This window comes from Rhinolophus ferrumequinum, chromosome 7 (assembly GCF_004115265.2).
Source record: "Rhinolophus ferrumequinum isolate MPI-CBG mRhiFer1 chromosome 7, mRhiFer1_v1.p, whole genome shotgun sequence".
Lineage (NCBI taxonomy): Eukaryota > Metazoa > Chordata > Mammalia > Chiroptera > Rhinolophidae > Rhinolophus > Rhinolophus ferrumequinum.
Window position 1 is genome coordinate 28,351,859 of NC_046290.1, and position 23,358 is coordinate 28,375,216.

General features: G+C 39.4%; 1 protein-coding gene across 1 annotated transcript in view; it reads left to right on the forward strand.

Moving 5' to 3' along the window:
• Positions 1-23,358, forward strand: part of GHR (growth hormone receptor) — a 234,507-nt gene that overhangs the window by 191,080 nt on the left and 20,069 nt on the right. The window contains 2 exon segments of the mRNA XM_033110150.1: positions 14,888-15,017; positions 21,617-21,789. Coding sequence (XP_032966041.1) covers positions 14,888-15,017; positions 21,617-21,789 — 303 coding nt within the window.

Consider the following 23,358-nt stretch of genomic DNA (forward strand, 5'->3'; position numbering starts at 1 on the left):
CTGCCCATCCCCTATCCTCTGATTATCACTCTGCCTCTGAAGGCCAGGAAAAAGATCCTGGAAATACATAAAATATTGCCCTACCTGTCCGAGAGTCAGTGATTTTACACTTCAACATTGCAGTAGTTCACCACAATATTTAGCATCCTATTATGTATAAGGAGGAACCTTGATAAAAAACATGAACCACAGCTTCTTTAAGAGTCTTAGAGAGTGTGCAAGAGCTTAATACTTGTGGAAACTGTCACTTCATTCAGGTAAATTTAGACCCAATCTGTGTGTGGTCTCATTTTGTTTTCAATTTTCTAGTTAATTGAATAGACACCTAGATACCTGTTTGCTGCCATCTAGTGTAATAAATAGCTTGATTATCATGGAATCCTGAACTCATTACATGATTAAATGTTAGTACTCAAAATAATTCTTCTTTTCTGTGAACCTGTTTTCACTGTGAACCCTGAGCATGGTCTTAATATTGTCATAGAGTCCAAGGCTCAGGATGAAGCTTGGTTCACTCTATGAACATGTCACTTGGTAATTTAGTAGGGCCTTAGAGGTCAGTAGAGCTGAAGTAAATACATAATAATAATAATAATCAATAATCATCCAAATTTAGTGGCCAAGATTTTCACTTCGTGGAGGCGGTATAACACATGGCCTGGCTTCTTCCCAGTTGTGTGATCTTGGGCATTCACTGCTCTTTTTTGGACGTGATTTTCTTTATAAAATGAAATGGTGAGCCTAAGTGACTAGCAAGATCTCTTTCAGCCCGAAGAGTGTGCGACTGCATATAAACTATTTTCTCTTTGGAATTGCCAAAGTCATGTTCCCAGAATCCTCTTTTATGTCTGAAATAAATGTTGAAACTCTCCTTTAGGTTAATCTGTCTCTTGGTTATGGTTAGAAGTGAGTAGAAATTCTGACTTGGACGAGGGAGAGACAAGTGTGACCAGGATTTTGTTCTCTTTTTTCTTGAAAGTTGTCCAGTGGAATGTTGTCCACCAGTGAATAAGTAGATACTTCTGCATCTAACCTCTTCTCTTAATATTATACCCGAAGTATAATACTTGTTATAAATGATCAACTTCCTAAACTGCACTCCTATTTTTTGTCTCTCCATTTCCTATAAGAACTTCTCTATGAAGTGTTCTAGATCTATTGTAACTCATACAGGTCTTCCCTTTCTTTATACTGTTCTATATAGCTACTCCAGTATATCCTAAAGTGTTTCATTTTCAGATTGTTTCATACGTGTAAATCTTATTTCCCAAACCAGACTGAAAATTTCAGAGATAGGGACTGTTGTTAGTTTCTCATTTCCATGAGGGGATCTGGCACTATTGTTTAGGGAATGGTTCTAATAATAAGAATGCTTTTCCTATTTTACATAAATGAGGGTAAAAGGTGAAGTACAAGGCCTTCTCAAATCAGGTACAGGACAGTTAATCTCTAAGCTCTAGTGTCTGCAAGCTACCTAACAGCTCATAGAAACCAATAGTTCTCTGAGCCTAATGCCAAGAAAGCAACTTTACCATAAAGAGAAAAACCCAAATAAAACTGAGATGCAGTGCAACGTATGGAGAAAAAAAAGCTTTGATGTGACAAAAGTCAGGATTTAAGTCTCAGCTTTGCTACTTATTAGTTAGTGTTTTGGCTAAAAATTACCTAGCTTTTCCAGAGTTGGGTTCCCTTATCTGTAAAGTGAAGATTATAATACTGTCATATGACATTCCTTACAGAAGTGTTGTGAAGATAAAAAGAGAAAGCAGAACGCAGAACTTAGCACAGAGTAGGAGCTCAGTCGATGGTAGTTAAAAGGAACTTTAATACATTGCTTAAGTAAAGTGCTTTCGCTTACATGCAGTATACATTCAACTTAAGTGTAATTATGCACTAGAAGCATAATCAGAGCATCTGTAATTGAGAAATGAAAGTGAGTGATACATGCCCTTAGAGCAGAGGTTCTTCCCAGTGGTGATCCTGTCCCCAGGATTCATTTGGCAATGCCTAGGAACATTTTGGTTGTCACAACTGAGAGAAACAGGAATGCTACTGGCATCCAGTGGGTGGAGGCTAGAAATGATGCTAAATGTCCTACAAGGACAGCACTACCACCTCCACCCCCTCCAACAAAGAATTATCTGGTCCATAATAGCAATAGTACTGAGGTTGTGAAACCCTGCCGTAAAACCTAGGGAGTCTATTACTTCTGACCTAAATTTGTTTTACGTGTATGACTGACTGGGTGCATTGATAAGAAGGTGGCTTCCGTTCTGGTGGATTATGATTTTCCTGCCTAGTCCTAAATATTTCTCTCCTAGAACTTTTCCAGTGCCACATATTCTCATTGTGAGAGGCATACTTGTAGGTTAAGGCATTGCAATGTATAAGGCCCTGTTATATTTCAAAAATTTCCTGGGAGCTCCATGGATGGAGTCACGATCTACTAATCCACAAGAATTCGTGAGTTTCTTCTGTGTAATACTAGTGGTGGTTCTTTCTTGAAAACCAACCATGTGTCAGGTACTTTAAATATCTGATTTAATTTTAAGCAGTTGTGTAGGTATTTTGCTCTCATTTTATGCATGGGAAAACTGGGGCTTAGAAATTTTATATAACATTTCTGGCGAATCACACGTCTGGGATTCTATCCTAAATCCACCTAGCTTCCAAGCCTATGCTCTTTCTACTATTCCATATTGCCGCTACCTACCAAGGATCTAAAATTGGAAGGGGTATATTTCACAGGAAATAAGGGAGGAGAGAAAATTTTAGACTATTAGGGCCTCTGCTGAGAAGATTAGGTTGGATCTCCTGCTGAGGCACTTGAGTGTCCATGATCTAGATGAAGAAACTGAGCTGGACCAGTGGGAGGGATTCATTGAACTGGGGCTTAGTCTACACAGTTTGCCAGTTTAGCAACTTTTTTAGATCCTCCATGTTTCAACCTGATGCTATACATTTTCTTTTCTTTCCTTTTTTTTTTATTAGCTTCAGGTGTACAAAACAATGTAATAGTTAGACATTTATCATTTATATCCCTCACACAGTGATAACTCCCCTCCCCCAATCTACTACCCCTCTGACATCGCATACAGCCATTACATTTCCACTGTCTCTATTCCTAATGTTGTACTACACTTCTTGTAACTATATATATATATATATAAAATTGTAATTGACATTCATTATTGTTCAGCTTCAGCTTCAGGTGTACAGGGCAGTGAACAGGCATCTACATCATCCCTGAGGTGGTCTCCCTAATGGGACAAGTGTCTATCAGATACCCTACAAAATCTTTACAACACTATTGATTACATTCCCCAAATTGACTTTCATATCCCGGTGACAATCTTGTGGTTACAGATTGTGGTTTCTAATCCCCTCACCTTCTCCCTTATCACTACCCCCCCTTCCATCTAGCAACCCTCAGTTTTTCCTCTATGTCTCTGAGACTGTTTCTGATTAGTTCATTCATTTATTCTTTTCTTTAGATTCCACGTATAAGTGAGATCATATATTTGTCTTTCTCTGTCTGACTTATTTCACTTAGCATAATGTTCTCTAGGTCTATCCATATTGTTGCAAATGATAAGATTTAATTTTTCTTTATGGCTGCGTAATACTCCATTGTGTAAATGTACCACAGTTTCTTAATCCAGTTATCTACTGATGGATATTTCAGCTGTTTCCAGGTCTTGGCTATTGTGTATAGGGCTGCAATAAACATCCAGGTGCATAATTTTTTTTGAATTAGAGTTTTGGATTTCTCCGGATAGATACCTAGGAATGGAATTGCTGGATCATAAGGTAGTTCCATTTTCAGTTTTTTGAGATACCTCCATACTGTTTTCCATAGTGGCTGCACCAATCTGCAATCCCACCAACAGTGCACAAGGGTTCCCTTTTCTCCACATCCTCACCAGCACTTGTTGTTTGTTGATTTATTGATGATAGCCATTTTGACTGGGGTGAGGTGGTATCTCATTGTGGGTTTTTATTTGCATTTCTCTAATGATTAGTGAGGTTGAACATTTTTTCATATGTCTGTTTGCCATCTGTATGTCCTTTTTAGAAAAATGTCTCTTCATGTCCTCTGCCCATTTTTTATTTGGGTTGTTTGTTTTTTTGGAGTTGAGTTGAGTAAGTTTTTTATAAATTTAGGATATTAACCCCTTATCAGATATATCATTGGCAAATATCTACTCCCATTCAGTAGGATCCCTTTTTGTTTTATTGATGGTTTCCTTTGCTGTGAAAAAACTTTTTAGTTTGATATAATCCCACATGTTTATTTTTTCTCTTACTTCCCTTGCCCGAGGGGATATAACAGCAAAAATTTTTCTCCGGGTAATGTCTGTAAAATTTCTTCCTATGTTTTCTTCTAGAAGTTTTATGGTTTCAGATCATACATTGAAGTCTTTAATCCATTTTGAATTCATTCTTGTATATGATGTAAGGTGGTGGTCCAGCTTCATTTTTTGCATGTGTCTGTCCAGGTTTCCCAGCACCATTTATTGAATAGACTGTCTTTATCCCACTGTAAATTCTTGCTTCCATTGTCATAGATTAAATGATCATATAGGCATGGATTTATTTCTGGACCTCTATTCTGTTCCATTGATCTATGTGTCTGTTTTTATGTCAGTACCATGCTGTTTTGATTACTGTAGACTTGTAGTATAATTTGAAGTCAGGTATCGTTATACCTCCCACTTTGTTCTTATTTCTCAAGATTGCCGAGGTTATCAGGGGTCTTTTATGGCTCCATATCAATTTTAGGATTATATGTTCTATTTCTGTGAAAAATGTTCTTGGTAGCTTGATAGGAATTGCGTTGAATCTGTGTATTGCCTTAGGCAGTATGGACATTTTAACGATATTAATTCTTCCTATCCATGAGCATGGTATGTGTTTCCATCTATTTGTATCTTCTTTAATTTCTCTCTTCAGTGTCTTATAATTTTTCTGAGTACAGATCTTTTACTTCTTTGGTTAAATTTATTCCTTGGTATTTTATAGTCTTTGAAACAATTGTAAATGGGATTGTTTTCTTAATTTCTCCTTCTGATATTTTATTATTGGTATATACAAATGCAACTGATTTCTGAATATTAATTTTGCATCCTTCTGCTTTACTAAATTCATTTATCAGTTCTAATAGTTTTTTGGTGGAGTTTTTAGGGTTCTCTATATATAGTATCATGTCATCTGCATATAATGACAGTTTTACTTCCTCCTTACCAATTTGGATGCCTTTTATTTCTTTTTCTTTTCTTATTGCTGTAGCTAGAACTTCCAGCACTATGTTGAATAGAAGTGGAGAAAGAGGGCAACCTTGTCTTGTTCCTGATCTTAAGGGGAATGGTTTTAGCTTTTCCCCATTAAGTATGATGTTAGCTGTGGGTTTATTATATATGGCCTTTATTATGTTGAGATATGGTCCCTCTATTCCCACTTTCTTAAGAGTTGTTCTCATAAATGGCTGCTGGATTTTGTCAAATGCTTTTTTTCTGCATCTATTGATATGGTCATATGATTTTTATTTTTCATTCTGTTAATGTGGTGTATCACATTAATTGATTTGCGGATGTTGAGCCACCCTTGCATACCAGGAATGAATCCCACTTGATCATGGTGTATGATCTTTTTAATGTATTGCTGAATTCTATTTGCTAATATTTTGTTGAGGATTTTTGCATCTATGTTCATTAAGGATATCAGCCTGTAGTTTTCATTTTTTGTAATGCCTTTGTCTGATTTTGGGATCAGGGTGATATTGGCCTCATAAAAAGTGTTTGGGAGCCTTCCCTCCTTCTGGAGTTTTTAGAATAGTTTGAGGAGAATAGGTGATAATTCTTTTTTGAATGTTTTGTAAAATTCACCTGTAAAGCCATCTGGTCCAGGGCTTTTGTTTGTTGGGAGCTTGTTGATTACTGATTCAATTTCCCTGGTGGTAATCATTCTATTCAGGTTTTCCATTTCTTCTTGAGTTAGCCTTGGAAGGTTGTATGCTTCTAGAAAATTGTCCATTTCTTCCAGATTGTCTAATTTGTTGACATACATTTGCTCATAGTAATTTCTTAAATTTTTTTGTATTGCTGTGGTGTCTGTTGTCACTTTGCCTCTTTCATTTCTGATTTTATTAATTTGAGTCCTCTCTGTCTTTTTTTGATGAGTCTGGCTAAAGGTTTGTCGATTTTGTTTATCTTCTCTAAAAACCAGCCTTTGGATTCATTGATCTTTTGTATTGTTTTTTTTTTTTTTTTTTTGGTCTATATTTCATTTATTTCCACTCTGATCTTTGTTATCTCCTTCCTCATACTCCCTTTGGGCTTATTTTGCTGTTCTTTTTCTAGAGCCCTTAAGTGTAAAGATAAACTGTTGATTAGTTTATTTTCTTGTTTCTTTAGGTAGGCCTGCATTGCTATGAATTTCCCTCTTAGGACTGCTTTTACTGCATCCCATAGATTTTGCGTCGTCATGTTTTCATTTTCGTTTGTCTCGAGATATCTTTTGATTTCTTCCTTGATCTCATGGTTGACCCATTTATTATTTAGTACCATGTTATTCAGCCTCCATGAATTTGTGTGTCTTACTGTAGACTCAGTATTTTTCCTGTAGTTGATTTCTAATTTCATAGCTGTGGTCAGAGAAGACAATTGGTATTATTTCAAGTTTCTTAAATTTATCAGCACTTGTTTTGTGGCCTAACATGTGGTCTATCTTGGAAAATGTTCCATGTGCACTTGAGAAGAATGTGTATTCTGCAGCTTTGGACTGAAATGCTCTGAAAATATCGATTAAATCTAACTGGCCCAATGTGTCATTTAAGGCCATTGTTTCCATATTGATTTTCTGTCTGGAAGACCTGTCCCTTGTTGTCAGAGGTGTGTTGAAGTCCTCTACTATGATAGTTTCACTGTTGATCTCTGTCTTTATGTCAGTCCATATCTGTGTTATATATTTGGGTGCTCCTATGTTGGGTGCATAGATGTTTACTAGGGTTATGTCCTCTTGTCGGATCGATCCCTTTATTATTATGTAGTGCCCATCTTTGTCTTTTAGTATATCTTCATTTTAAAGTCTATTTTGTCAGATATAAGTACTGCAACTCCAGCATTTCCATTTGCATGAAATATCTTACTCCAACCCTTCACTTTCAGCCTGTGTGTGTCTTTTGATCTGAGGTGAATCTCTTGTATACAGCAGCAATATATTTTCTGAATTCTTCCTTTTCAATTAAATTTTTTTCTTTTGAAGTCAGTTCTATCAACTAAACCAACGCTGTCAAATAGAAATATAATGTAAGCTACATATGCAATTTTAAATTTTTTAGTAGCCACATTTAAAAAGTAAAAGGAACAGGTAAAATTAATGTTAATAATATATCTTTTTGTCCAGTATATCCAAAATATTGACATTTCAGCATGAAGTCAACCTAATAAACCCAGTGTGTATTTTACATTTATAGCACATCTTAATTGGGACACTAAGTGTTCAGTAGTTGAAGTGAAATGTAGTCCTACTAAAACAATAAGGTTATACTTAAGGAAAAAGTATTTTGCACCATTTTCATTTTTAAATTTGAATTTAAACTAACTAAAATTGAATGAAATTAAAAATTCAATTCCTTGATCACACCAGCTTCATTTCAAGTGCTCAGTAGACACATGAGGCCAGTGGCTAACTTACTGGATGGCACAGACTACCGGAAGCAGCATCTAGGAACTTGTCAAAAGTACAAAATCTCAGGCCCAACCTACTGAATTTACATTTTAACAAGATCCCCAGGTGAGGCTAGACATTTACAAAAAACACAAATCTCTCCAAGAAAGAGCTCCAGAAAGAGCAACTAAATGAAGAACTGTGAGGGCTTAAGAAAGCTGCAGCAGGAGTACGATGCCAGGGATTGGTATGATGTGCTCTGTTGAGAAGTTGTTAGTTTTCCACAAAGGCGACCATGGCTGTTCTATTGTGTGGACTGACACAGGGGGCCTGGAGTTGGCCCTGCTCCCAAGATCTACAGCAAAAAACCTAACACTAACTTCCATGACTCGCACGATTAGGCAGCTGCACTCTCACCATCATATAAACTTGAAACTGCCACTTTAGAACCCCTGAAATGCAGCTGTGAGCATATACTTCTGTTCCACACAAGTGAAATTTAAGGCTGGACTTTCCTGGGAGACCCCAGGGAGATCACTCACCAAAGGGGCTCATGCTGCCCACCACGCTGCCTGCCCTGAGAGCCCACACAGACACACTCGATAGCCTCACGATAGGGGCATTGGTCCATTCCCCCGCCCACCCCGGAGATTCAGTACGTGCTGCTTCACCTTGCTAATCCTTATTTGGTTTGTTTTTCACAGGACCCAGCCTTTGAGGGGCTTTTCAATAGACCATTTGCTTAAGGCACTCATTGTACTAATCTAACATAGCAGCTCAACCTTCTAATTCAGTGATCGTCAACCTTGGTTGCACGTTAGTCAGTTGGGCATTTAAAAAAGTACCAGTGCCCAGGCATCACCCAAATCTTTTTTTTTTTTTTTTTTTTTACTCAGTATGTTGAGAAGTGTTAATTTTTTGTTAATTTTTTTTTTTTTTTTTAGCTATAGTGGATATATAACATTTTGTAAGACATCATCCAATCTAATTAAATTATATCTCTGGAAAGTAGTTTGTTAAAGGTCCCTAGGTGATTCTAATGTGCAACCGGAGTTGAGAACCACTGGTCCAGTTAGAAAGAGCCCCTAGCTGGCAGTGAGGTGTCGTATATCAGTGCTTCTCAATCTTTAATGTACATACAGATAACCTGAGATCTTGTTAGAATTCAGATTCTGACTCAGCACATTATGAGGGTGAATAAACCTAACTTTGTGTATGGATGTGTCCCTGGTGGCATTTGGTCAATGATCAGCAGCAGCATCTTTGCATCTCAGCAAACAAAGTTGAGTTAATCACCGCCTTCTTACTTTTCCAAACGTCCCTCTGTGCCTCCACCCTCAGCTCTTAGTAATCACTACTTTCTCTGATTTCCTAAAGCAATTATATTTATGTTAGCTGCTTTTTATTGTTAGCTACTTCTCATATACACATGTGTTATTTCCTGTACTAGATTATATATAGGTCTTCAGAGGTGGAATCCATGTTATTTTTATAATTCCCACTGCACCCAAAAGTGTGCCTTACACATAATAGGTGCTGTGTAAATGCTTCTTGTTAATTGAAACATGGAATGTCTGATGTGAAAGTCTCTAAAAAAAAAAATCCAAAGGACTTAAAAAATAAATGCCAGGTGTTTTTCTTTGTTGAGTGGAAAAAAAATGCTTAGGCAGGCAAGGAGGTGGAGGAGATGGGGGATTTAGATTTTTCTGTTAGCTTTTTTCACTCTGGGTGGAATAGTTGGATGGACTATTAGTGAGAGATCCAGAACTTTAAAATTCCAGTTCAGCACTCTTCCCACTTAACATGCTATTTCTGAAAAGGTCATTGCCAAGAAACCTATTAAACTTCCGCTGTGATTCCAGAGTGCCCAAGTCACTAGGGAAAAACATCAAATAACATTCTAAATGTTCCAGAGAACCTTTTAGGGCCAGCCCTACAATGTCTTCATGAGTCACTGGTAATTCTCCTCCCCAAATGAGTTTCTTCATAGGCTTGCAGCATTCTCTTTTCATTGTTTCTCGCGAACCACAGAGAAAGCCTTTGCTTGGAATTTTTTAAGTTTTAATACGAATATGTAATAATATGGCAACATCCTCCAGTTATCTAGATCTCAGATTATGATAGCTATGGCCATCTAGAAACAGCCATAGAAAATCGCCTGTACACAGTGAGGGAAATAGCTCTCATAATATCACCACATACACTACAGATGTTTTGACTATCACCACTGGACTTTTTTTTTTTTTAGTATTATAATTGAGAATTTTATTTCACTCTTTCACAAAATAGGTTATATGTGGCATACAAGTGGACTTATAATTACATGAAAAATGAGAATGGATTTCAGGTTAAGCAATGTTCATTATTTGTACTTCCTAAGTGACAATAGTTTAAAAAATGACTAATTGACAATCACAGCTGACTGTGAGGATGGAAATAATAACAGCAAACACTTATATAATGCTTTCTCTGTACTAGGCACTGCTCTAACAGCTTTCCATATATTATTAGCTCATTTAACCTTCACAATAACCTTTTGAGATACTACTATTATCCCCATTTTACAGTTGAGGAAACTGAAGAGGTTAAGTATGTTGCTCAAGGTTACACAGATTATAAATGATGGAGGTGGGATTGGAACCCAGGAGTCTGGCTCCAGAATCTCAGTCACCAGCCAGTATTATCAAAAGTTATTCCTAGTAACTTCTATCAATTGTCAAAGCAACTCTCAAGATGAAGAATTGTTATTATTATAAATTGTGTCATTCCAGGGAATTAATTGTTTAATTATTTAATACTTATGAATTAAACAAAGCTGAAGTGAGAGCATTAATATCACCAGCAAAACAGTGAAGCTACTTAGTGTAGGGGCAAGAAGAGGCCAGCCTGTAGTTATGCCATTAATTCAATATGATGATTCCTGATCCCATGCAAAGCTATTGAAAAGGTCATATGACATTTGACAGACTCTGTTAATCATTCAAAAAAATCCTAATATATTTGGGGAAAAATAATTTCAAGAGTAAGTTTCAGTTACTTGGAAAACGTAGTTCTGTTGATCATCTCATAATCTGTGCCAGATAAATGAAATGTTCTTGCCTTGCTTTGAGGGAATTGCAAACGAACATTCATATTAATTTTCAACTTTCAGAGAGGCAGAATAGCTTAGTGTGCTATGTTTTTCAAACTGGAAGTGGTGACCCATTAGTAAATCAGTTTACCAGGTTGTAAGTAGCATCATTTATAAACTGAAATAGAGTAGACCAGAGTTCATAGCAGGCATTGAGTTTATATGTTTTGAGATATTTTATTTATATATAGGCATATTTTATATATATATATACACACATATATCACATAAATAATAAATATGTGTATACTGGGTCATGATATAAAAAAATATTTCTTCCTGAGAGTCACTTTCAAAAACTTTGAAAGCTACGAGTACAGTGATCTAGATGACAGACTCCGAAGCAGGACTGCCTGGTTGGAATCAGGGGCTTGCCACTTACTAACCAGGTGACCTTGAGCTAGTTATTTTACTTCTCTGTGCCTCAGTTTCTTCATCTCTAGAATGGTGAGAATAACAGTACGCACCTCATTCCATAGTTGTGAGAATTAAAGGAGTTAATCCATGTAATGTGCAGTACAGTGACAGGCATGTGGGAACTCCAAAAAGTCCTGGTTGCTATTACGGTATTGTTATTCCCCTTCTATCCTGTTTTTGCCTGAGCAGGGGACTTGGCAAAGCAACTGTGGTGAATGCAGTGAGTTCTTTCTTTCCACCATGGAAGAATTACATCTTCTTCTCTCATCAAGCCTTCCAAGATCATGAATATTCTGTTCTATACTATTGCTTTACCCAAAGATAGAGGCTTTATTCAAAGATGTTCTTAAATCACTGATACATTTAGGCTCATCAGTCACCCAAAGAGTTTACCCAAAGCCCGTGCAGGCGAAGTCTAGGAAGTGGACTGACTCTGCTAGGATCACCATCTCTTGTTTATTATTTGTGGAAGGAACATTACAGTTTCACCATACTTGGCCTGCACCAGTGTGCTTGTGCAATCTTCAGAACATATGAAAGCTATTTCAACTGACAGCAAGTATTTCCTCATTTTGGCTTATGTTCAGTGGCAACCATTCTTTATCCACAGCAGGGTGACTGAGCCTGCTGTGACTACTCTCTTCTAAAACTGACCCTTGAGTGATTGCATGTGCAGATTTCTTAGCAGAACCCAGATTCACCAAAAAGGAGCCAAAAGCCATTTGGTCCGATGTGCCTCCTGCTTTTCTGTCATTACAATATTTCCTCTTTCATTTTTCGTGCACATAAAACCACATAGTGGTCCTATAATTTCTTTCCTCCTGTAGGATTAAAATCATGTTTGAAGTTCATTTATCTATCTATAAAATTGTTTTACTTAGTGTGTTTTTACAAGTTTTAATGCTTAGTCATATTAAGAACTTTTGTTTTGTTTTCTTCCTTATTGTCTACTGCTGCTCAACTCAAAAGGAAATTCTCAGCTAGTTATGTTTAGCTACACTTTGGTCAGAAGGCAAGGTTTTCCCTTCAAGCCCCTCCCCATACACAAGGTATTAAGTCCCCAGCCTCTGTTCAGGGGTGATAATAAGTGTCCAGGACTATTGACAGCAGATGATCCGCAAGACGTGGTTCAGGGGAGGTCCCACATGCAAGGGCAGATGTCTGACAAGTGCCTTCCGCTCCACAATCCGGAGCTCTGAAAAAAGGTTGTCCTTTTGCTTCAAAGACTTCTTTTCCTCCAACCTTCCCCTCTCACTTCAGTTCCCTCTCTTCTTCCTTCTCCACTAACCAAAAGGCTTTTGGAAGATCAAAGCTAAATAGGATCAAAGCCCAGACTAGAACACAAATCTCTCAATTTGTAATCTGGTGTATTTCCTCTTCTTTTTTTTTTTTTAATTTTATTGGGGAACAGTGTGTTTCTCCAGGACCCATCAACTGCAAGTCGTTGTCCTTCAGTCTAGTTGTAGAGGGCTCAGCTCAGCTCTAAGTCCAGTTGCCGTTTTCAGTCTTTATTTGCAGGGGGCATAGCCCACCATCCCATGTGGGAATTGAACCCGCAACCTTGTTGTTGAGAGCTCGCACTCTAACCAACTGAGCCATCCAGCCACCCCTGTATTTTCTCTTCTTATCTTCTGTATGAAAGAACAGTTAGAATGTGAAATACTCTCTCTCCTCAAACCTGCAAGCATTAAAATGGTTGTGGTTTAAATATGTTTTATTAATCACTGATTTTCTGGAAGGGCCAAAAAATAGTGTTTTCGGTGCTTTAGCTAATAGAGAAAGGAACTTTTCTAGGTACTCTAATCTATAATAGATGCTGCCTAATGAAGCACATACCTTTCTCACTGTATTCATTTATAACAGATCATGCAGGCTCCTATCCTTCAGACAGGGGTTCTTAAATGCTGACCTCGTTCAGAGAGTTGACTGTCTGCGCCTGGTACCAAGGCAGACCCCATCGATGCCCCGAAACTCTTGTAAATCTCTTAGTTCATACAGGAAAAGGAATATTTCTTACAACAGTATGACCATGGAATTTTATTAAGAAGAAAATTCTGCCACCCCTAACATATGTTCCCAGGGCAAAGGGCCCAGCTTCAATTCAGGATTTCCCAAAGATTTATTTGTTTGTGGCCAGACTGTTGAGGGCAGTCAGTTATAAAACAGGGACGTATTTCCCCAGCCTGAGCTTCTTTGCTGTATTAATGCGGGTATTAGTGAAGGAAGATGGAGCCCATTTCCCAGCCTTATTTTTCTGCATGGGACCCCACCTCCCTCAGCCCCACTGGATGGGAAACTCCACGAGGACCACACATATCAGTTTTGTTTCATGCTTTGTTCTTGGAACAGGGCCTGGCACACAATAGATGTTTTAATAAGTGTTTTTTGAGTGGATAACTGAATGATGGACTTATTTAGTAGGTTTATGACATGCCAGTCCTTGTAAGTTTGTTGACAAAGGAAAAAAGAGGCATATTTCAATTCAGAACACCAGATGTGTACCCAGAACTTGGAATCAGGAATTTTTATGTGTTTGTATGCTATTTATTTTTAAATTAAGTTGTAAAGTATTTATAAAGATAATTTAAGATCAAGAGCCTCCCTATTGAATTAGAGTTTTGGGTCAGAGAACAAATATATTAAGTTTACAACTGAATTGAAGACTAATCAGATAAAAGGAACAAAAAAAAAAAGAAAAGAAAAACTTGACCATCTCCAAAATGGCCATGGAAGTCAGAAGAACAATGAAATTGATATACGAAAGTCGGTTTTGCCTCATTCTTGTGTGTTGCACATCCACAGCTGAGATTTCATAGATGCAGAGGAGTTTTGGCTAAAATCCTAACATATAGGAGGCATTCTCCACTCCCCAATTAGAATCGACAGAGATGTATGCATAAGTTGTTTACAGTTGACATCTATTTAATATGTTTACTGGCTGAATCTTTTAAAAGAATGCAAACATAAGTGACTTTTTATCAAAAATCTGTAAAAGAGAAAAGGCCCTGCAGTGGATGCTGTGGTTCCCACGGCACATCCCTTTGGCCCACGTGATGTCACACAGCCATCCATGATGGACAGGTGCCAGCCACCATTGCTGGGCACACTTCAGGTGCCCACCTAGGCTTCTCAGAAGTCAGGGGGGGACCCTCAGCCCAGGTTCAGGTACAGCCTAGAAGTTCATGGGCAATAATACCTTCAGGGCAACGCTCAACCAGTGGGTGATGCGCGTTGGTCAATAAACACCCCGCCTCTCCTCCTTGTCCAGGACACCACAGGTCCTCAGAGGAGCTTCTGTGGGAGGGGCCCCAGCTGGCCACTGCGGTAATCAGCTGAATAACTCACACTTTAGTAGCTCTTCTTCCCCTTCCCTCAGTCCCTTTCCCTCGTGTCTGGTTCCTCCCTATTGAATTAACTACCTGTACCCACATCCTCATCTCTAGCCCTGGTTTCTCAAACAGGCCCTAAGAAATAATGTTTGAAATAAAAACAAAATGGTTTCTCCCTGGAATCAAGGGCCGACAGAGAAATAGCTGACACATGACAAGCTCTAAAACTGATTTAGGGAAACCGTGTTTCTGGAAGAACTGATTCTTCTCTACCTCTTTAAATATAAATTTCATTAATGCCATACATTAATTTCATGCTTTGCCTTTTCTTTTTATTCTGCAGACTCTTCTGGGAAGCCTAAATTCACCAAGTGCCGTTCACCTGAACTAGAGACTTTTTCATGCCACTGGACAGATGGGGTTCATCACAGTTTAAAGAGCCCAGGATTTGTACAGCTGTTCTATAATAGAAGGTGCAGGCTTTATGCCTTTTTGACTTTTATCTCAATACATTTATCTCCATGGATTATCTCTTACCACATACAGTGGTAGGAATGGAAATGATTTAGTTTAATGACCTAAATGTATTCATTCGTTCATTTATGCAAAAAAATATGAGTGAAGCCCTTACTCTGTGTTGGGTACTATTTTAGGCATTGGAGATACAGGCAGTGATCACAAAAAGATAAAGTCCCTGGTTTCATGGAGATTCATTTCCAGTGGGGAACGGTAGACAATATAAAATTTAAAAATAAAATGTCAGTTAATAATATGGTTTATTAAGAAAAGTAAAGCCAGAAAGTGGATAGAGGTCAGCACTGTATGTGAGTATATGTGTGTGCATGAGAATGTCTGAGGGTGAACGTGTGAAAGTGTGGGTGAGTGTGCATGAATGTGTGTACTATACAGGGAGCTTGGGGGATATTGTAAATGAGGAGGTTATAGGAGCGTCTCTAATGTGGTACGTTATGGCAGAGACATAATGAACTAAGAGAGGCCATAGGGGAAAGGCTTTCCAGGCAGAGGAAATTGTAAGTGCAAAGGCCCTGAGGCCGACTTGGCAGGTTTACAGAAAGCAGAAGGCCAACATGGATGGTGCAAGGCGGAAGCTGGGGAGGGTGAGATGAGAAGGGGTCAGAGAGTAAGCCAGGCCAGACTGTGGTAAGCCTTGTAGGATAGGGCACGGCTTTCTATTTGATTTTCTCTGTGGTGGGAAGTCATCGGGGTTTTTTAAAAAGATGTGTGTTTTAAAAGATTCGGTTTGATTTCCATGTAGAAAAGAGACTATGCTCCTGTTAAATTAGTTACATTCAATAAGAGACTGTAATATTTTTCTATTCCATTTTTACCAGTGGTCCTTTACAATAACAGAGTAAGAGTAAAACAAAGATCTCTCGACAGAATCACCACCCGTTTATCTCTTACCCCTCACCTGGCATTGTTTCATTTCTGTTGACTTTTATGTTGTACCTCTGTGCTCTTTTAAATTTTAGGCTCAAAGGCACTCTTATCATCTCCTCTTTTCCACCCAACCTCCAAAGAAGGCCTAAGCGAGATGCAGGGTTAGTGGGGACCCTTTCCCCTAGGCTGGTGGCATTCATGAGTCCACAGAGATGTTGGCCACCTCCCAAACCCGAGGGGACAGGGGAGTAAGGTGCAGCCAGCAGTTAAGGACATGAGCTCAGGGCCAACAAGCCTGCGTTTCAGCCTGGCTCTGGCCCTCGCTCACCGAGTATGCCGGGCCAGTTAGTCAGCCTGTCCACAACTCAGCGACCTCATTTGCAAAATAGAGCTAATAGACCTCATGGCTTCTAATGAGGATTTTAGTAGCTAATACATGAAAAACATTTAGCGCAGTGCTTGGCATATAGTAAGCACTCAATAAATGGTAGCTGCTATTTTTGTTATTGGTAGTGTAATGATAAAATAATAGTGGTGTAGAATTCCAATTCCTGGGCTACAAAATTGATTTTGATTCTTTACTATTTGTGATTATTGATATCCTATAAGAACGTTTTTAATGCAGAGCTGGCTGCTTAATTTTCAAATAAGATATACTTGAGTTAGCAACCAGGACTGGCCTTACCTACCTTCCAGGTGTGAGAGAGGCCTCTTGGATGCACCCCAAAAGGCACACAAAGATGAGATGGTTGGGTACTAAATGCACTTTTTTTTTCCTATTAATGCTTGCACTGCAGAAAGGTAAGAGCCAGTAGACAAAGTTAATTTGTATTTTGGACAGGAAGCTAAACTATTTGGTAGCATTTTTGAATATCTATTGAATTGATGGTTAAATGAAGAGAGAGTGATTTAGTTGGTTCAGTTTTCATACTTTTGCTTCAGTAACTTAGAGAGCCAGCTCAATCAACACAATATAAGTTACTTGTATAGGCACAATTAACTAAACTGAATAGAGAAATAGCAGAGTTGGACCCACTTTATGAAAATAGGTTTTCACCATCCTTATAATATTCGCCAAATTTGAGGCTGAGCAGAAGGATAAATCCACAGGTGTGAAGCCTTCACAAATATATTTGTCCCTGATCCTCATGCATTACGGCCACGTACCTTTACCGACAAGCTTCCTCTGCATAGCCCAGGACTTTCAGCAGCCCTGGTCCAAGATTGGCTCTGTGCCAACGAGATGCCACTGACAGTGTGATCAGGTGGAGGGAGAATCTCGGACATATTCAGAAGCGTGTCATTAGTTCAGGCCCTAATGGAGTTTGGGGTACCAGGGGGAAAAATTGTCACATCCTCAAACCCCCTAAGTACAACCTCGTGATTAGTGCCTACCTACCCAAACTGGCAAAATCAGTGTTTTGTGTTTTTCTATAAAAATATGATTATTGTGAATATCTTACCCAAAATAGCCTAAGCCCCCTACCCGGTTTACCTGAGAAGGGTATAACGGAAGGGTTTGGAGTATCAGGACTAGGCTGCAGTGAGTAGTGTACAGACCTGGTAGACGCACATCATCCACCTTCACAAACAGGACACCGGTGCATTTTCTGACCCCTGTCACTGTTTCTTAGGATCCAGTTCCCAGGCACCTCCTGGAACTACAGAATCATGACTCCCCACCCCTAACACAGATAAAACGGTGACATGGTTTCATCCAGAACCAGCGCCGTGGAGGCAAGGGGAGCCGAGAAGGGACCGATCACCTGGCTTTCCATTCATGGGCCTAGCCTTGGTAACTAAAGCACAAGGGAACCTAAACATGTCAGGCTGTCACCAGGACAACCCAGGTGAGCTGGCAGGAGAGGCAGCCGATTCAGAAAAGCCTCTGCCACCCTGTGATAGAGACCATGCCAGATTCCGCCTCTGAGCTTGGAGGGGACTCAGCATGAATGCACATCACAGGAACTGCAAAAGGTGGCTCTGGAAGCCTGTCAGAGATGCTGTGCTCTCAGCTCCTTGCCTGCAAATGCCTCGTTCCCAAGTGGGTGTGTGAAGACTCAGTCCCTAAGGCTGTATCTCCCCACCTCTGCCATCCTCCAGCAAACCCTCCCCACCAAGAAATTACGCTGGCCTTTTAAAAGAAAGTTTGTTTTCCATGCCAGGTTGTGGGGGGGAATTAGAAGGCAAAAGTGCATTGCTACTTTCTTTTTTCTAAGGAAAAGTTTACATTTTAAGGCTAAAACACATAACCTGTCTATAATGAAAACAGTTGCCCTTAAAACATAACGATGTTTTATTTTTATTTTTTTTCCAATTGGTTACCTATTGATGGAAAATATTTCTTCCCCTCTTTCTTCTGATTTGTATTGATCATCTCTTTCTACAGTTCTCACTCCGTCTATTTCCCAAGATAGACTGGAAACCTAGAGCACTTAAATTGGGGGAATAAGAGAAGGAAAGAATAGCTTCCATAAATTAGCTTTGGTCAGCTGTATATAAACTCAACCCAATGACGGCAGGTAATACAGTATCTGTTTTGTGAGTCAATTTGGTGGGGTTTTTTGTGGTTTTTTGTGTTTTGGGTTTTTTTGGTCTAAATTTAATAGTTTAAAAATAAATGTTAAATATTTATTTAAAATGAAATGCAACTTCGGTTAATGAAGGAGGGGGTTGGGAGTTGTGTTTTGAACTAACTTACTCTTCCTGATCCATCATACTTAAGATAACTGCTTTAAATTGTTTGTTCTTTGGAGCTAATGGATTTGGGATAATCTAAACAGGGTTTCTTGTACAGTCTCCATGGGGACAGAGTGCTGACGTGCCCAAGTTGAGAAACTGTGTTAAACCCACAGAGCTAACCTCCCTATAACAAATCCAGACCTGCTAAGCACTGGCCTACATCTTTAGGACATTTTAATACGAACTTTAGTAGTATTGATTATGCTAAATACATTTGATATTCTCTCTATTATATGAAAGCCTCATTCCCTGGGCAATCTTGTTAAAACATTTTATGTGCAATCTCGTTAAACTTTTTAATGTACTGTTATTTAGTTTGAAACTCAAGGTAAAATAAACCACATTATAGTTCAATGATATAGTTCAACCTATCTCTAATTTTTTAAAAATCCTTTTCCTATTATAAATGCACATACATACACGCACACACACACAATTTATCCTTGCTTCTACCCTCTACCTTCTTTTTTCCTATCAGGAATGAATCTTCCTCTCATCCAAGGGTATGCAACTCTTAAGAATCTCAACGAGAATTTGAGTAAAAGTTCACTGTCTCAGACCCTGGTGTTTCTGCCATTTTAATTCCAAGTTCTTTCCAACAGCTGATGAACAGCTGTCCCAAGGACCTCCTGATATTGCACAAGTTTCTTCCTAGTGCCAAACAGATCAGCCTGAGAAACAGCTGTAAAGAAGGAAACGTGTCTTCTCCCAGCTCTTCATCCCTTCCTTCCAGTGCCTGCCTTCCCCACAGCCATCAGTATCTTTGTTGCCAGCACCCATCCCCCACAGAGATGTGAACACCTCCCATCTGGCCTGCCAGCCCTGACACCTGCGCCTGCTGCCTTTTTCCTCTGCCACAGATTACTTGGCGTTATATCTCTTTGACTTGTAAACCCTCTTCTCAGCTGATAGCCCAGTGAACAATAAGCGAATAATAAATTATCCTCCCAAGTAACAATTCTAATTTAAGAAAGTTTTTCCCAATTATTCCATTGCCTCTTGCTCCCCACACCACATCCATGCCCATACTTCCTTACCTCAATGCCTTTGACCACTCTATTCCCTCCCTTCCTTTCCCTAGTGCCACATCCATTAAACTTTTACCCATCCTCAAGATTGCTAGAAACATCACCTCCACCTTGAAGCCTTCCATGAACAGCCCGAGCAATCATTCCCTCCTCTGAACTTTGAGAGAGGCTGAAGAGCACAATATGTGAGCACTTACCCATAGTGCTTTGTAATGCTGTTTTTTTCAGTCATGCCCCTGAGGCAGGAGTAGTTCTTTAGGCACACGTGAATCCCTCATAATGCCCAGCACAGTGTTTTATATATAATCAGTCCCTGTAAAATATCGATGGAATGAATGCAGAAGACCAAAAGACTACTCAGACTCTAATTTCCAAGTCTTTTTCTAGCCTGAAGGTAGGGACCAAATCTTTTTAAGCATCATATCCACACAGTGCTAGGGCTGGATATCATGCTTATATAGTGCTTACATAGTGGACTCCCAAGGATGGCTGGCTGAATTCCGTCAGTCAGTCAGTCAGGCAGATGGGGCAGTGGAGAGCTGCATCCCATTCTATCATGTTTGCTCTGTTCCTGCTGAGGGGCCACTTGAGTCTGAGCGATCCTTTGATTTTTGTTCAGGTCCCCCTGGCAGCAGACCAGGGAATTTCCTTTCCCTAAACTCTGACTTCCTTCCACAGGGAATTTCCTGGCATCTCTTTTCCATTCAACACATATCCTGCTGTTGTTTGAAGTCATTGGGGCAAATGCTGCTTTCTGTGGAGTGGGATAGAGATGAATAACTTTATGGTGGAATGTGAACTTTATGGTGGTGCAAATGTGAAGATGCAGCTTCTCTGATTTATTCAGTGTTCTCCCAGCTATCCTCCATGATTTGTTTCTTTCTTTGTTTGTTTTTATCTGATCCAAGATATAGGAAAAGAGGAACTTGTTCTTTGTAGAGAAACCAAAAAAAACGGAACTCGTAAGCAAACATGTTGATTCAATTTATCCCATGTTTGTTTTCCCTTTTTTATGTATATACTATAATTAAATGTCCATTCGTAGTTGCAAAATGGAAAAGAAAAATGCTTTCTGGGTTTGGAAATATTTTTTAATTTCTGGGTTCATGCCTTTAATCTCTTTCAGGATGGAGGAGAAAAGGCTGGGAATCCCTCGTGGATTCCTATAAGTATCACCTGGATGTGCAGCATGTTAGCAATGTTCTCATGGTTCTTCATGCGATTGAGGAAAAAGTCAGAAGTATGGAAAGGAATTCAAGGCATCAGCAGAGCGCCCCCAAGCATAGGACAGCCATCAGGCGATGGACAGGATGGTTCAGAGTAGGGTGGTGGCCGATTTTCTACCTCAGAGCATACCAAACCTTAGTGTCACTCAGCCTGGAGAACACCACCAGCATGCCTTGGTTCCTTCCACCGTGAGTTGGGGAAACACCCAGGTCTAAAGACTCGCAGTTCTCTGGGAATGTCTACAGTTTGGGAGTCAACTACCTGCGGTGTTTTAATGAAGGACATTTTTAAACCTCCCTAAGCCTCAAAACCTCTTGCTCCCCGCACCACATTCATGCCCACATTCATTATTCATCACCACATTCATTATTACCCCATTGTCTGTACAATGGGCTAATAAAGTAGCTACCAATGAATCATTTAGTTTAGGAGCTGGCACATCGTATGCAATCAGTGAACAGATGCTTTTACAGTACTAAATGGCCCCCTGTCGGTCTGCAGGTACTGGTGACGCCTACAGATGCTATGGTACTCTTTGGAAGTTGGCTCCACTAAAATACTTGCTTAGAAATATTTGTGTTCCAGTTTATTGCATCTGACTGTCAAGCAACTCACTTTGACTAAGCTATGGCATGATTTTGGAATAATTCATCCTCTTTCATCCTCCATTTCAGGAGCACTCAAGAATGGACTCAAGAATGGAAGGAATGCCCCGATTATGTCTCTGCTGGAGAAAACAGCTGTTACTTTAATTCATCTTATACCTCCATTTGGATACCCTACTGTATCAAGCTAACCAGCAATGGTGGTACTGTGGATCAAAAGTGCTTTTCTGTTGAGGAAATAGGTAAATTACAGGTTTGTGTTTTATTTGACATGGCTTTAGAGTAAGTAAGCGGGGAAGCCTGCAACATCCAAGCGTATTCACGTGGGAAGACTTTGTCATCATGCTCAAGGGGTGGATGGAAGTCTATAGGGCAGGAGATCAGCTAGTGAACAAGAGGGAAAGGGCAGAGGAACACAAGTTGGCTCTAACATAAAAGAATCCGGCAATAAGTGTTGTAAAGTAACAAATAGGAGCCTTGTGGAGACTTTTCCTTGAGAAGGTCCACTAGACCTTGTGTGCCATTGCAAGGGACCAACTCAGTGTACTCTTAAGAGTCCTTCTTTCCTAATTATTTAATGTGGTTATTATATTCAGGTCTACTGGCATATGTTGGTCTCTGATCTCTATCGTTGCTCTAATATATGCCTAGAGTTTCTTTATCACAAAGCATGACTACTCTGGAATTTTACATTTACAAAACAGCCCGAATCAGTTTAAAGACATGTTTATAAGATCTCAAGACAAACATTGGAGATAATCAGCTCAAAGAACTAAGTGAAAGATCCAAACAGATTACCCTTTGCTCATCATATGGACACAGGGGAAATGAAACAAAACAAAACAAAACAAAAAACCAAACAAACAAACAACTATAATTGGAATGTTCATGTTTAAACTACAGTAAGTATAAACAGCCAAATAGAAAAGAAAAATCAAAGAATGACTTTGAGTAGTTGACGTTGGTGCCTCAAATTTATATACAAAAGCTTATTTGTTGCTTATAGGAATTCCTTGGAGCTGCTCTCACATATGCTGTTCTAGTATGTGGTTTTTTTAGGCACCAGCTGACTGGAAGAGACTGAGAATGTAGCTAGAAGCTACAGACAGAAACAAGTAAATCTGATAGCCTGACTTTGAGGAAGAAGATTCAGAAAACTTAAGCAGAAAAGAAAACACAATTGTATAGTTTAGAGAGACTATTTAGTATGTGTCCTGACATCAATAGGCAGAGCTATTGAGTGGCTAAATGGTAATAGTAAGAATACTGGGTCAGGACCGGTGTCTGATCCTGCCTCTGCCAACAGCCCACCTGCTCATTTACCTGGACGACTTTCACTGGGCTCCTGCCACCAGCCAGGCACTGTTCGTGCCCTGTGCCCGAATTAGTAAGATACAATCAAGTTGGGGACACAGGTGTGTGAACAGATAACTGCAATAAACAATAACAAATAATTGCAATTCCACACAGTAGGTACTGGACTCAAGGTGTGTGGTGTACACAGCAAGCCAAGCTGGTGGCCAAAGCACAAATGATTGGGCCCAAGGGATGAGGAAGGGCTACACAGAGATCGTGACAGTTCAGTGACATCTCAGTGCATCAGTGGGGGTTGCCAAGTGTACAAATGGATTGTACTTCCAACAACTACTAACCTCCAAAAGTAACAAACAGCACAGAGTATTCAAAGACCCAGGAGCAGTTAGGCAGGCCTGACGGGTCGGCAAGAGAAATCACCGGTGGTCTTGTGTAGCCGACAAGGGAATTTGGACTTTATCTTACCGCCAAGGGGTACATTTGTGGGTGTTTAAGCA